This window comes from Ceratotherium simum, chromosome 6 (genome assembly GCF_057802395.1).
Source record: "Ceratotherium simum simum isolate JZ-2026a chromosome 6, ASM5780239v1, whole genome shotgun sequence".
Classification (NCBI taxonomy): Eukaryota; Metazoa; Chordata; class Mammalia; order Perissodactyla; family Rhinocerotidae; genus Ceratotherium; species Ceratotherium simum.
Window position 1 is genome coordinate 18,585,923 of NC_141905.1, and position 15,135 is coordinate 18,601,057.

At 43.9% G+C, this 15,135-nt stretch overlaps 1 protein-coding gene across 1 annotated transcript in view; it reads left to right on the forward strand.

Annotated features, from left to right (window-relative positions):
• The window catches only part of PCNX2 (pecanex 2), a 302,893-nt gene that overhangs the window by 265,838 nt on the left and 21,920 nt on the right, over positions 1 to 15,135 (forward strand). The window contains exons 26-28 of the mRNA XM_004432376.3: positions 1,082 to 1,335; positions 8,435 to 8,668; positions 10,219 to 10,331. Coding sequence (XP_004432433.2) covers positions 1,082 to 1,335; positions 8,435 to 8,668; positions 10,219 to 10,331 — 601 coding nt within the window. The remainder of the gene's footprint in view (positions 1 to 1,081; positions 1,336 to 8,434; positions 8,669 to 10,218; positions 10,332 to 15,135) is intronic.

Genomic DNA, 15,135 nt, shown 5'->3' on the forward strand with positions numbered 1-15,135 from the left:
AAGATCAGCCCTGAGCTAACATCCGATGCCAATCCTCCTCTTTTTGCTGAGGAAGATTGGCCTTGGGCTAACATCTGTGCCCATCTTGCTCTACTTTATATGAGGTGCCGCCACCACATGGCTTGACAAGTGGTGCGTCGGTGCGTGCCTGGGATCTGAACCTGCGAACCCCAGGCCACTGCGGCAGAGCGTGCACACTTAACTGCTGCGCCACTGGGCCTGCCCCCACATTCACTTCTTAAGTACTATCATACTTGGGGTTCAGATGATCAATGAAATTACCAAAGTATTTGTTAAATATGCTACTACTATTTATTCATAAATTGTGTAGCTGATTTTTTGAACCTCGATGTAGGATATTCCATTTATTTCTACTAATTTTCAGGATACTAGTTTCAGTTCACCATCCTGTCTGCTAAGATAATTTTAGATCACAACTTTGCATTCCAGATGGTACCAGTAACCTCATGTCATTAGCGTACTATATATGTTTTCCTTCAAATCATTAGCAAAGATGTTGAAGAAGATATGGGGTCAAAGATTGTTGACACTCATTATCTTATCATGTTTTTGGAATTAACTCCTTTGGAAATATATTCACTTCGCCTGACATCCTGCTCCCAGTCATGTTTGGCAGTGGATGTCTTCCAGGGCCCCCCTCCTGGTAACACTTCAACCTGCACCTGGTTGCTCGCAGACGTCTCCACCTGCCACCTTTCTTTGGCATCCTATCTGCTCGGCCTTGACTTGCAGGTTTCTGGAAAGGGGAACTCAAGGCTATAACCATCCTGCATTTCAGCCATTAGTGTTCGTGATTACCATGAGAGTGTGTCTCCTCTTACACAAAAAATGAGGGAGGAGGTGAGAATTAGAATGAATATGAATGAGCAAAAGAGTTAATGATTATGAGAATTGTGACTTATTTGGGGGTGCTGTTTGAACTAAGAGTTAAATAAATCTCCTGATTCCTAGACTCCTTTCAGCTTCTTCATCTCTAATGAAGGCAAAGGGAAAATCCATTCTAAATGAAGGTTATCCCAGGACTTCTTGTGTAACTTCCCTCTTGTTTGTGCTCTGTCAGGAACCTACTGCCAGCAGAGAGAGGTGGAAGCCATCATGGAAGGCGACGAGGATGACAGAGGCTGCTGCTGCTGCAAACCGGGCCACTTGCCCCACCTGTTGTCCTGCAATGCTGCATTTAACCTCCGCTGGCTCACCTGGGAGATCACGCGCACGCAGTACATCCTGGAGGGCTACAGCATCATAGACAACAACGCGGCTACCATGCTGCAGGTGTTTGACCTCCGAAGGATCCTCATTCGATACTACATTAAGGTATCGCTCGGAGGCCCATACGCTTGTCTGAGTAATAGTGCTGGGCTGGCTCAAGAGGCTCCTGAAAAACCTCGTAGAGAGCTAGATTGTGAGGCTTCTCTCCAGCTTCTGAATCAGAGGCCCAGAACGGTTTGGGAACCACTGGTTTAATGAAAAATCCTCGAGGGCTTTCGTTTAGCCTGAGGTTCGTACCCCGAGTCATATTCTAAGCCCAAAGACTAACAGGCCGTCCATTTTCTTACCTAGATCTGACACAGCAATCAGTTACTTGTAATGATGGTGATGATAAATTGGAACATCCTGGAAATATTACCAAGCCTCAGTGTTTACGAGTTATAAGTGTCAATTTAGATGCTCTGCAAATTTCCACTTTAGAACCAGAATTATTTTTTGAAGCTGATGATAAAAACTAAAAAATATAGCTGAAGGATCCACTCAGGATTAGTTATGACAGCCTTTTCTCCTCACTCATGTGGGAACTAATAGCATATGTTTTCAGTTGCTCAGTACCCACTTCTGCCCAACTTGTATTAAACCTCAGAAAGTGTGCTGGTTTGGGGGGCTGGCCCGGTGGCGCAAGCGGTTAAGTGCGCGCGCTCCGCTGCGGTGGCCCGGGGTTCGCTCGTTTGGATCCTTGGCGTGCACCGATGCACTGCTTGGCAAGCCATGCTGTGGCGGTGTCCCATATAAAGTGGAGGAAGATGGGCACGGATGTTAGCCCAGGGCCAGTCTTCCTCGGCAAAAAGAGGAGGATTGGCAGATGTTAGCTCCGGGCCGATCTTCCTCACAAAAAAAAAAAAAAAAGCGTGCTGGTTTGGAATAAGTCTCCCGGAGAGCAAATGTGAGACCAAGGATGCAGAGTGACAGTAGGAGCAAAAGTGTTTTCTAAGGGGAAGGGACAGGCGAGAGCAGCCATGGCTGAGGAAGGCTTTGAGGTTGCTCCTATTCTGAGGGAGCACTTTGCATGGTGGAAACCCTGGACGGTCCTCAGAGGGGTCCACGTTTTAATGCCATTCAAGACAAGGAAGCTCATCTATCTGAGACCCCAGACTCCCTCCCAGGTGAGGCTGAGACGGGTGGTCCAGCAGAAATGAGAAAATACAAAATAAAAAGATAACATGGGTGCCAGAAGGTTCAGGAGTTTCAACCAACTAAAAAGGAGGATGTTTAGAAATTTGAAATAGCTACTTTGGGGAGCTCCAACGTCTGCAGCAATAGCTGCTAAAGTTTATAAGGAATAGAAAACAGACTGTGAAAGTCAGGTTAAATAACTCTTAATTATCACACCACAAGGTGATTGCAACAAGAAATGTTTGTGAAACCCTTTTCTGTGGCAGAATATTTAAAACGGATTGAGCGGTTCATACTCACCACCTTCGTGTGTGCTAGAGGCATGCAAAACTTTACATCCAAATCTCACACAAAACTATAAATGTTTTGCCTAACTTTACCTAAATTTGGGAAATCAGAGAGTTGTGACCTCGTGCTTCCGTGGTTTGTCCCTGCTGCCATTACAAATGACACTGCAAGAAGTTTTTCATATAGAGTCAATTCTAGGCAAACTCAGTACATCAACTGGTATTAGACTTGGCACGTGTCATGAAATAACAGTGGCATGTACACGTGAGGAGTATATTTCTCTCACTTATAAATGAAGGCTGGTATGGTAGCTCTGCTCTATGAAGTCTTCAGGGACCCAGGTTCCTTCCAACTCCCAGCTCCACCATTTTAAGTGTCTCCCCCATCTTAAGCTCCAGGCTTAAATGGATAGACAAAAGGACAGAGAAAATGAAGACCAAGGGCATGCACCAGCCCTTGGAACTTAAGAAAGTTCCTGGAAGTTGCCACAGTATGCTCCTGCTGTATCCCGTTGGCCAGAAAGTTATCCTATGCCAGCTTTGAGGGGGTCTGGAAAGTGTGTTCTGGGCAGCCATGAACTCGGACAGAAATTGTGTTTTCATGGAAGGAGAAAACAGATGTTGAATGGCAACCAGCTCTCTCTGGTGTCTCCCTCAAACAGGGGAGAAAGTGTTCCTTGAGTATCCCCTTTAGTTCGTAGGTGGCAACAGGATGGAGTCATTGCAGGAGGGCTGGATTCAGGGGCTGACAGGTCAAGGAGACTGGCAGGCTCATGAAGCAAGTGGCCAGGAGTTTACTCTGGAGGGGACAGCTGGGGCCAGCAGTATGGGTCTAGACGAGCCAGTTGGATGAGGCCTGGAGTCAAACATCTACTTGTTGCCTCAAGAATAGGGATAGACTCTTTCTTCTGCCGTCCAGAGCCCTCCACTGTTGTTTCTGTCTGGGTTTCCGCTCCGCCTCCCTCTTTCCTATGCGTGCTCGTGCATACACTCTCTGTGCTCTCCACCCCTACCCGCTTCCATGGCTGCATCCTCTTCCTGCTTCTCTTTCCTCACACTCTCTGCATGCTCCAAGCTGCCCTGGGGTCCTGGGGTGGCTGACATTCACCTCCCCTTCTCTGAAATCTTTTCTGCTTCAACTTCTGGAAACTCCCTAAGCATAGGTACCACACACAACTGATTCCTCTTTGGGTCTCCAGGGCTCAGTGTGATGACTTGCATATCGAGGTGCCCGGTGCATTTTTTGGACTGAATGAACGAAGTTTCCAGGTAATGTGGAATCTGGAGTCCAGGCCGTACAGTCTGATTGGACAAGATCCAGATGTAGGCAAGGGTCTGAGCAACCTGCTCCAGGTATTAGTGGCGAGAATGGGGTTCAATACTGAACTATGTCTCTGTGAATTTGGAGCTCCCCATAAATGGCCTTTCCATGGGCCAGTCATGTGGACAGAGTTGGCCCCACATGATGGGACCAGCAGGCACCATGAGTGGGAGAGAAGGGAGAGAGAAGGGATGAGGTGCCCTCTCTGGATTTACCCTCTTGGCTTTTCCAGAGGCATTGGAGGCCCCATGTCAGGACCTGCTTTTTGATGTCTTCCTCCATTGGGTTGGTAATTGATACTCACATTCTTCCTCTCCTAACTCCTGGAAATGTGCCTCCCAATCCCCTATATGTTTTCTAAAATGACAATTTGCAATCTGATAAACCAATCCAGGATGGTGCAAATGGCAGAGAGCTGAGAGAGGCCCCCAGAATCTGCCAGGTAATAGTGGGCTTGTGGGAAAACAATGCCCTTAACTCTGTTTTCTGAGAAAGGGGAGTGATACTAAGATGAGAATTTCAGGTGGGGAGGAGAGGTATACAGTGCGATGGTCTGTTACCTATCAGGATGCTTTTCACAAGCCGAGAGCTGACTGGTGGCATCAGGCTCCCCTAGAAAGCTAGATAATTACAGATTTCCATGTCTTACCCAGAAATTCTGATTCTGAGGGCCTGGGGAGTGCCCCGAGTACCTATATTTTAAAATAAGTTTACTAAGGGGGCCAGCCCGGTGGCGTAGTGGTTAAGTTCGCGTGCCCCGCTTTGGCAGCCTGGGGTTTGCTGGTTTGGATCCTGGGTGTGGACCTGTGCACTGCTTATCAAGCCATGCTGTGGTGGCATCCCACATACAAAATAGAGAAAGATTGGCAGAGATGTTAGCTCAGGGCTAATCTTCCTCAGGAAAAAGAGGAAGATTGGCAACGGATGTTAGCTTAGGGCCAATCTTTCTCACCAAAAACAAATAAAATAAGTTTCCTAAGTGATTTGATACACAGCTTGGGAACCACTACAGACATATTTGTGTTCTGCAGAAACAGAATTTTCTTAACTCCAGATCAGCGCTCAGGAGGGGCTGAGATTTGGGGTCGGCTGGGGCCTCGAGGTTCCGGTGCCTCCTGGTTAATTCACGTGGGCACCAATAGGCCTGTTAGTTCGAGGCTTTCTCTGAACGCAGCACTCAGTGCCTCCCACCCTCCGGTGAGAGACAGCTCAGAACTGCACTCACTCCTCTGGTGTTGTTAGTTAAAGGATATTGCAGGACTGAGAAGAAACAGCATTTTAGGGTAACAACAAATGAATATTTTCTTCTTTGGCCTTGGCTACTTGGTAAACAAAATTGCCTTTGTAGCTCTCAATTCCTTCAAGTTTCAAGAGTTCAATTTCATTCTTTTATTGGACAGGCAAAGCGAAAAGGAAGAAACACTTGGAATAATTCCTTTACACAAAAGGATTTTTTTTAATCTCCTAATAAACTGGGTCAGTTCTCCCTGCCCTCTGTGAATATATTTGAAATCATTTCCTTCCTGACGACTTGAAGTTTTCCCTGGTGTCTCCTCCGTCTCTCCTCCATTTACTAGTGTGTAAAATCCTGTTAGCAGTCCAGAAATCAGCTTTCTGTGAGGGCCTGGTTTTCCTGCTGCCATTGTTTCTGCCCAGCTCTTTCCAAAAGGAGACGCGCTTATCGCCTGCCTTGCAGAATGAGGAGAGAAAAAACTGACGTGTTGGTCTGCCTGCCAGGGCACCCTTCCTAGAGCGAGTTGTCTGATAGAATATGCTGATCTACAATTAAAATGTGAAACCAGGAGAATCCTTGCTGGAGGAGCCAGATACAGTGAATTAATGCAGAAGAGGTCCTGCTTTCAACACGGATCCAGTTCTACGCAGTCAGTTCATTTGCACATCCTTACTTATCGATTTTACTTAGTGTTGTAGCCATTTCATCCTGACAGATTCTGAAGGATTTCACACTGCTCATTGACTCTGTCTCCCTGACAGAATTTCTGCTTAAATAAAGTGGAAATGGGTACGGTTTTCACCTAGTTGGGGTGGTTCTGTTTTCTCCCGGTGAGAGGAGTGGTACTGAGTCCCTCAGGCATGGGAACGGAGCATGGGGCCAGGGGGTTGTCCTCTGAAGCCTACACTGCAAGATTCTGCCAGACCTAGAGGAGGACGTTTTAACCTCTGGAATTCAAAGTCCTCGTTAACTATGCTGACTTCATCACTCGAGGGGTTATTTTCATTCCTCCCTAGAAATGAATGAAAAGGTAAATTGTCTTTCGAGTTTTGTTTGTTATTCCTGTCTGGTACACGTGATTAGGACATATTGGGAAAAACTAGACCAGATGTTTGCCAGAGCCAGATGTTCAGACAGACCAAATTTCTTTTTACCCTTTATAATTGTCAGCTGAGAAGCTGTGCCTTTGGTCATGGTCATAGATCCTCTTTCACTTGTAACTTTGGACCGACTCCTTAAACTGCCTGCCTCATAGAAGCTTTAAATTATCCTGCCAGCAAGTAGATTCAGAATTTACATTTTTGAGTATTCGATGTGCACTCTGGTGACCCCACAGACTCAGCTGTCTCCTGTCCCCTAATGCCATCCCGTCCCCTCGCCCCCTGCTCCAAACCTCTCCTGGCCTGCTGCTTCTGCTGCCCACCCTGTGCCTCAAGCTTACTGGGTAGATAAGTCACGGATGCCAAAAGTGTGACTGTCATTATTATTTCTTGCACATGTACCATGTGCCAGGCCCAGTGCTAAGTGCTTCATATGCATTGTCTCATTTTAAACCTCAAAACAATGATGAAAAGTGGGCATTGTCAGCGCTTCTGTCTTTGCCACCTCCGCTGACTTTGGCCTCTTCCACTTTCCCTCCCTTCTTCCCTCCTTCTCTCCCTGCTCCTTGCACTGAAGGGATTTCTTAAGGCCAGCATTGTTGTCCTTGGTGCAGTGCTGCAGAAGGTGGGAGAACACGTGACTTCTGCTTATTGTCTGTGGACTTCACTTTGCCTGCTCCCGCATTTTGGGGTCAGGTGCACTATGGAGCCTAATAGAGAATACGCTCAAAAGAAGGAAGGCCACACACCGTGAGCACAGATTAGCCTTCCCACTGTCCAGGCCGCCCTCCGTCCTCCCAGCAGAGAGAGGCTGAGTCAGGCGTCTGCGGTGGTTTAGCCCGAATCCAGAGACCACATGTGTCTGTCTGCTCACCTGCTCAAACTCCTGAAATAGCCTGAAACCAGACGTCTCAGCAACCTCCGACCTTGGAGCTCCAGATTTCTTGTCGCAGCCAAAGGGAGGAAGAGTAGGAAGGATGGGAGAGCCTGCCTAGAAAAGGGCCTCATTGCCCGCTATCTTTCACAGGCCTGGTCTCCTAAGCCCTATCACGTCCATTCCCTGTGGGTTACTGTCTGTCTTCTCACTTGGAAAGAATGTGCTTTTATAATCAGAGAAGGCTATCATTTAAGGGTTTGATTCTACGGGAACATGCGTCACTGCCTCCTTGCGTCAAACGCCACCCCTCCTGTGGCTCATGATTTCCAGATGAGACGCAAGCGGAGTTCCCAGGATCCGCCTCAGCCTCAGTGGCGCTGAGTGCCACTTCCCTTTTCCTGAGAAAATGAAGATGTAGTGAAGGTTGGAGGGGACTCCTCAGCAAATACTTCCATCTGTGGCTGATGTACCCACAGCAGACTTGGGTTTTTATTTTCTCTGTCACATTTTTACTTCTCCAGGCCAGGTGCTAGCCTTTTTGAAAGATGAATTCATTCGAAAACTACAAGATGGCCTTCAATAAAGCTGTGACTCAGAATAATAAAGCCCAAGGCTATCATTTTCCCCAACTGGGACTCATAAGTGGAGTGTCTGATGGAGGGGAAACATGGGTTATTTTTGAACGCATCACAGATGTCCACTGTCTGGGCACCCAACATTACGTGTGTATGTGTGTTACAACAGTTTAAATCATGAATACTTTCCGTAAAACTATGTTGTTTTAATTCATTAAGTGCTCTTTGGCTGGGGCCCCGGAAGAGGGTCTGTCCTAGTCTCTTTCGTCTGGATCAGCCTAGCCTGGCATCCACAGAAGCCTGCAGTAACCCAACGGTGCCTTTGTATGCTTCCCTCAGAAAGGAGATGGCTGGCTGTCACTCTTTCTCACCACAGAAATTCTGTTCTGATACATTCTGTTAGCATTCTGTTCTTCTCACTTCCCTATGGAGACCCTTAAGAGAGGACACTTTAGAATGTTTCAAGTGGGTTCTATGCATTAAATCTAGCAGGAAATACAAATGATATCACATGTGGGGATTTCATGTCTCATATTTCCTTGACATTGATTTACTTTATGAGATGTAGTAAATAAAAAGTCTTTCTGGCTTTAGAATGGCTGTAAGGGCTCAAAATCTTGCTTTCCCTCTGCAGAGTATAATATACTATATGGTAATGTCCCCCAAACTCCTCTCCTGGATCAAAAATGAATCACTCCTGAAGTCCCTGCAGCCTTTTGCCAAGTGGCATTACATTGAGCGTGACCTTGCAATGTTCAACGTTAACATCGATGATGACTACGTTCCATGTCTCCAGGGGATAACACGAGCCAGCTACTGTAATGTTTATCTAGAATGGATTCAGTACTGTGCTCAGAAAAGACAAGAGGTAGGTAAGGGAGGCGGGAGCTGGAGGCATTGAATCTAAGTTTAAAAAACAAGGAAAATTGTAAAGTCCATGTCTTTCTTAGACTCTGTGGTAGACTATAATAAAATAGAGGAGAGAAAAAATGTTGGTATTTGGATAAATGTTTGTTTAACAATTAAGCAAAATTAAATAGAAGAATTCACATACCATGTCTCCAATGAAGGAGCCTTGAAGGTATGTTTCCCTCTATGCTGTGCCCAGGGTCAGTGCAGTTTTAAGCTTCTATCCTAGCTTTAAACCTCTGGAAACTTCTTTGTTTGAAGTTACTTTTTGAGATTTCCGTACAGAGTACATCTGTGCTGAAATCCAGAGGATTTACTGAAGGTGTGGAATCGTGGACATGCAAATTCTATTTAGCGATCAGATGGTTCAAGTTACTTCCATAGTGATTTTTGTTGTGCATTATTGCTCACGTGCTGAGGACACTTCTGCAGATGAATGCAGCTTCTTAGAAATGAAACCAAGGACAATGACAGCTGAGAAAAAGAAGAGGAGGAGGGCAGGCGAGGAGGAGGAGGACGGGGAGGAGAAAGGGGAAGAAAGCAAATGGAGGGAGGCGGTTGACTTTGCTTCTCAGGATTTAACAAAAGCTGAATCAATGTGTTGTTGATGGAGGCAGTAGATGCAAGTTGAAAACACCCCCCTCGGCAATTGATGAAGCATGTCATATGACCTCTAGAGGGTAAAGCAAATTAAGCCACTAGCCCAGGTCCTTGACTTTTTCATGAGTGATTAAAAAACAGGTGGTAGGAAGAGCAGGTGGCAGAATCTGCTTTCTCCAGATTCCGCAGGGAGAATGGGTGCTGATATCTTAACCCCTGCTAGGCCTCTTCAGGTGATTGAGATATTGGAAGAATCTATTGATATTCTTGGCTATCCCCGTGATGGCTTTCCTCTTTCATTAGTTGCTTCATAAAATTATTTCTGTTTTTTTGCAGAAGATATGTTGACTTTAAATTTTTTCTGCATCTCCCTCTGCCTCTTCTGGCTTTGGATGACTCCCTTAATTTAGTTGTTGACTGGACTTATGGTCAATTCAGTGGGCTCCTCATTATAGGGAAACAGAAAACCCTCATTTGCACATGATTCCTGTACTTCTTTCCCTGTTAGACATGCCTCTCCCCTGAGTTGGACAGTGTTAAGGTGACACTGGATAGTGTTAAGGTGGCAGTGGATAGTGGTAAGGTGAGCATTCCTTTGACTGTAAGCTCTGACCGTCTTCATGACCTGAAGTACCATATTCAAAATTCCAGGGAATTAGGTCAGAAAGCCACATGTTAGCCCATCTTCTCCCCTAAAGTAGCATCCTCGTTTTAATTTTTTTTCATGTCCAGCCACAAGAGAAACTGCTTCAGGAAGCAGAGAGTTCCCCGTTCCTCTGGTCATTTTAGTGGGGACTCGATGACCACGATGCTGACTTGCAAAACCTCCTGTAACTCTACGTTTATGACTCTGTGCTGGTGCGTGTTGGAACCCGTGTGAAAGCTAAATTAACATCCTTGCTCTTTCAGCCTTCGAAGCACCTGGACAGTGACGAGGACTCTCCTTTAGTGACTCTGTCCTTTGCCCTGTGCATCCTGGGGAGGAGAGCTCTGGGAACGGCCGCTCACAATATGGCTATCAGGTACCTGGGGGACAGTTGGTACAGGCACCAACATTTTATACTTTTGACAGATTTCTGTCAATCATTTTCTTTATTTTAGAGTTGGACTGCTTGTACTTCTTTTAGATAGTTCTTTCTGTAGTAAATCATGTTGGGCCTGTGAGAAGACTTTTTTGATCACTGTGATCTTTTGCAGTATTCGATTTGGAAATGGCATTAATATGAAACAGTCAAAACTCCAAATTCTTGCTTTAGAGCCTTCTATGTTACAAGGGTCCTTGCAGATTTGCTGGGAAGACTGAATGAAATCGTGCATATGAAGTGGCTAGCCTGGTATCTAGCAAAATTAATGCTCAATAAATGTTAGTTCCCCTTCCCTGTTTTTCCTCACAAAAGAAAATCCTCACATCTGTGCTCTAGTCCAGACCCTACTCTGCCCTATCTCAGTGGAGCTTTGATTAATTGGATGTCCCTTCTGTTTTTTTCCAACTCGCTTTCTGCCAGATCTTCCCCTCTGTATGTAAATAGCCCGAGCTTCTCTTCTTAAAGAACAAAAACAAAATTAAACTCACTCCTGGCCCTTTCACCCTCCATCACTCAGTCTTCTCTTGCATTCACAAACAAGCTCTTGAACTTTCATTCGCAAATGAAACTGTTCTCATGGCCACACTGCCTGACTGCCAGTTTGCTTTTTGCTGCTGGCCCTCCGGTGAAACTGATCTTATGAATTTCATCAGTCACCTTCTCATCACCCAAATCGATGCCATTTCTCAGACTTCTCCTTTGGTATTTAGCACTATGGACTAGATGTTCTGAATGATGCATGCCCATTAGAATCACCTCGATGAGTGCACATTAAAATCTCCTGAGGGGCTTTTAAATACTCTGAGGCCCAGGACCTACCCAAGTCCAGACCAATTACATCAGAACCTCTGTAGGTGGACCCCACAGATGTTTTATAGCTCCCCAGGCTGCAAACCATGTAGAACCCGGGACCTTAAATGAGAAAGAGTTCTTCTGTCTAGACTGCCTCACTGGTTTCTCCTCTACTTGGACTTTCGTCAGTATTTCTGTGTTGTATTGTTGATATGACACTCTACAAAAGGAGCTCTTTGATATTTGACTTGAGTGAGGTTTGTGTTATTTGTATATTTGTCACAGCCTCTGCCATTAGGTAAACAAGCCCAGGGAGACTTGTTGACTGTGTTTCCGAATGCCCTTCCTGCCGGGGACTGGGACGGCTGAGTCATTACCGGTGGCAAGTTGCGGAAAGGCATCATCAATTACGTGTTGTGAATTGATAAAGGGTGAAGAGGTGTGGTTGGCAGTTCTCTTCATTTCTCTCTAGAGCCCTGAGTTGCTGAGAGGGAAAGGTGAGAACTGAGGTAGTTAGAATTTGTGACATCAGCTACTGTCTCAACTCCCACCTCTTGGAATTTTATGATTTTATTTACAGATGAGAAATGCTAACTGACTTGCCCTTAAAGTATTGAGTTAATACTTGTTATAGGAAAATACTCTAGGGAGCTGCTGACGGGCTTCCAGCCTCACACTAGACCCCAGCACTTCTCTTCTGGTCGTCTGGGACTAAATTTAATGATCGTTTGAAAGTCTAGCAGAAGGCTCGTTGATAGGCTTTGTAAAACAGTGTGTTATGGCTCCCAGAGGGGGCTCCTTATTAAACCGTAAATAGAGAATATTGTTTGAGAAGGGCTTCAGAGGATTTTGGACTCAAAATCACAGAATGAGTCTTCAAATATTCATAGCATCCCGGCAGATGGTCCTTTGTCTGATCAATTTGAGGGTTTTCATAAATTTCAAATTTTCTTTACAAATTGCAAATAAAATGCTTCAAAGATTTCACTCTTTCAGTTCCCATCTATTTTCAGACTCCTTCAGTCTTATTCTTGGGTAACTTGTTCAAATATTCCTCACCCAGGTGTTTCTTGCTTGGTCTGTTTTATTTATTTTTTCCTTGATTAAGCACCATGCTCACCAGCTGCTTTTTTAAACCTTGTTTTGATGGGATTTTCTTTGTTTCAAACAGTTTCTCATTCTCAGTGTCAGCTCTACTTTTTCCAAACAGAGTGATGAGATAAATCTGGGAATAATACTCTTGGTATTCTAGGGGAAGATCTGATTATCTGGGACTGCTTCACTCGACCATACCGCAGCGAAATCCTACAATGTGCTTTCATTTCATTCATTTCAGTCCTTGTCTTACAAAAGGTAACTTATTTTACACGCTGTCTGAAGTCCTGGAAGTGCTGACTTGGATATGTTGTGGGGAGTGAGGAGGGACACAGTGTGAGGGGGAGATTGGAGCCTGACAGGGCCCCCACCTCTGCTTCAACCAAACAGCTGTGCTCTACGTTTTCTACGCTAGAATTCAATAAATGGTTTTGCTTGCAAAAACTAGTTCCAGAGCTCAAAAATTTTTAAACATAACTTTTACAGATATAGTCAAATTGCTCTCCAAAAAAGCTGTCCCAGTTTTTGCGCTCACCGAGCACCAAGAGTTTTGCCATACCTTCACTAATGCCAGATATTCAATCTTTTTTAATTTTTCTAGTCTCATGGGTAAAAAATTATCTCATTCTTATTTGAATTTGCATTTCCGTTATTAATAGTGAGGGTAAGAATCTTTTAACATATTTATTGGTCACCTATTTTTTCTGTGAATTGCCTGCCTATTTATATGCTTTACCCATTTTTGTTAGCTATTCTGATTTTGAGGAGCTGTTCTCATATTAGGATATTAGTATGTGTTAAAAATATTTTCTATCAAGGTGCATTTGTCTTTTATTTTTATCTATGACATCTTTTTTTAAATTTTATTTTACAATTTATGGATTTTGTGTTTTTCTTAAAAATGTTTCTGCAGCTCCAGGATATAAAAATAGTAGACTCTGTTTTCCTCTGATACTTCTATGGTTTTATTTCTTTAGTTTTTGAATCCTGTCAGGTCCTGGGGTTTGACTTTACTCCACTTATTAGCTACCTTGTTACTGTTTCATGGATTCTGGCAGAGGACATGAGATCCTGGGTCAGAGACAAAGGACTTTATTTCTCACAGCACAGCAGGAGGCTGAGCAGTAGCATATTTGTATCAGGTCTCCTTGCCCCCAAGGCCCACGAGGGTGATGCAGAGCACCCATTCTCCATTACAGGAGAAGACCACTGAGCTCAGGGAACCAGCCATTTTATAGCAAAGAGAGATGTTACTTCATCCCTCAAGGATGCTCACCGCAAACTCAACCCTGAGAAATGGCCTGGGCCTTGCACTCTCAGCACATCCAGTAGGATGTATTGGAGAATGATACCCATAGAGGATTGGCTCCCAAGAAATCCACAAAGAATATACTTTCATACATGGTGGGAGATAGGATCCAATTTTTTTCCCAAATGGATAGCTGATAGTCCAACACTGTTTGCTAAGTAGCTCATCATTAGTTATTTAGTCAGTTACTTAGTTAAAATCATCACTAACTTGAAATACCACTTTCCCCATATACTACATTCCCATACATAAGTGGTGTGCTTCTGCGTTTACACTTCTGTTAAAGTGATCGATTTCTCTAATCTTGCAACAAAACCATACTGTTTGTTTACTAGAGTGATATATTGTTTTGATATCTGATAAGTCTAGTCCTGTCTTTACTTTTTTCTTGTCTTTTATAGTTCTGTGGTGGGGTGCCAGTCTTGCTCATTTTCTCCTCAGGTGAAATTTAGAATCACATTCTATTAGAACCTGTGTTGGAATTTTGATTGAGATTATATTGAATTTACCGATTAATGTGAGAAAAAAATAAACATCATTCAATAATATGGTGTTATCTTTGTAATCACTCCGTGTTTTTAAATGTCTTTTAGTAAAATTTTATCATTTTTTTGGAGATTTGTAGTCTCTTAATAGATTTATTTCTAAGTATTTTATAGTTTTATTGTGCTTCTGGATAGAATTTTTTTTCCCATTGCATTTTCCAATTGGTTACTGCTGATATACAGGAAGTGTTTTTTTTTTTCTTGATCTTATTCTGGGTGCCTTTACTGAACTCCATTATAAACATAATATTTCAATTAATTCTCTGATTTTCTGGTGGAAAGACATATTTAAAAATAATGACAATTTTGATTTTTCTTTCCAATATTTATACTCAATTCTTTTTCATATTACATTGGAGTGCAATGTTATGACCTCCAGTGCAATGCTGGAGGTGAGCATCTGTGTTGGTTCCCTATTGCTGCTTTAACAAATTACCACAAACTTGGTAGCTTAAAGCAACATAAATTTATTATCTTATAGTTCTGGAGGTCAGAAGTCCAAAGTGGGTTTCACTAGGCTACAATCAAGGTGTCTGCAGGGCGTGTTCCCTCTTAGGCTCTGAGGGGAGAATCCGTTCCCTGTTCTAGAGGCTGCCTCCATTCCTGTGGCCCCTTCCTTCATCTTCAGAGCCAGAAGTGTAGCATCTTCAACACTCTCTCTGACTCAAACTCTATCTCTCCTGCTTCCTTCTTTCACATAAGGATCCTTGTGATGACATTGGGCCCACCCAGATAACCCCGAATAATCTCTCCATCTCAAAATTCTCAATTTAATCACATCTGCAAAATTTCTTTTGCCATGTAAGTTAACATATTCACAGGTTCCAGGGATTAGGATGTGGACATCTTTGGGGACCATTATTCTGCCTACCACAGCATCTTTGCCTTATTCCAGACATTAATGGGAATAAGCATAATATTTTAGCATTATAAAGTTTGTTTTGGGTTTCTGTTAGACCATTTTTATCAAGTCAGGGAGTTTCTTTCTCTTTCTAGCTTG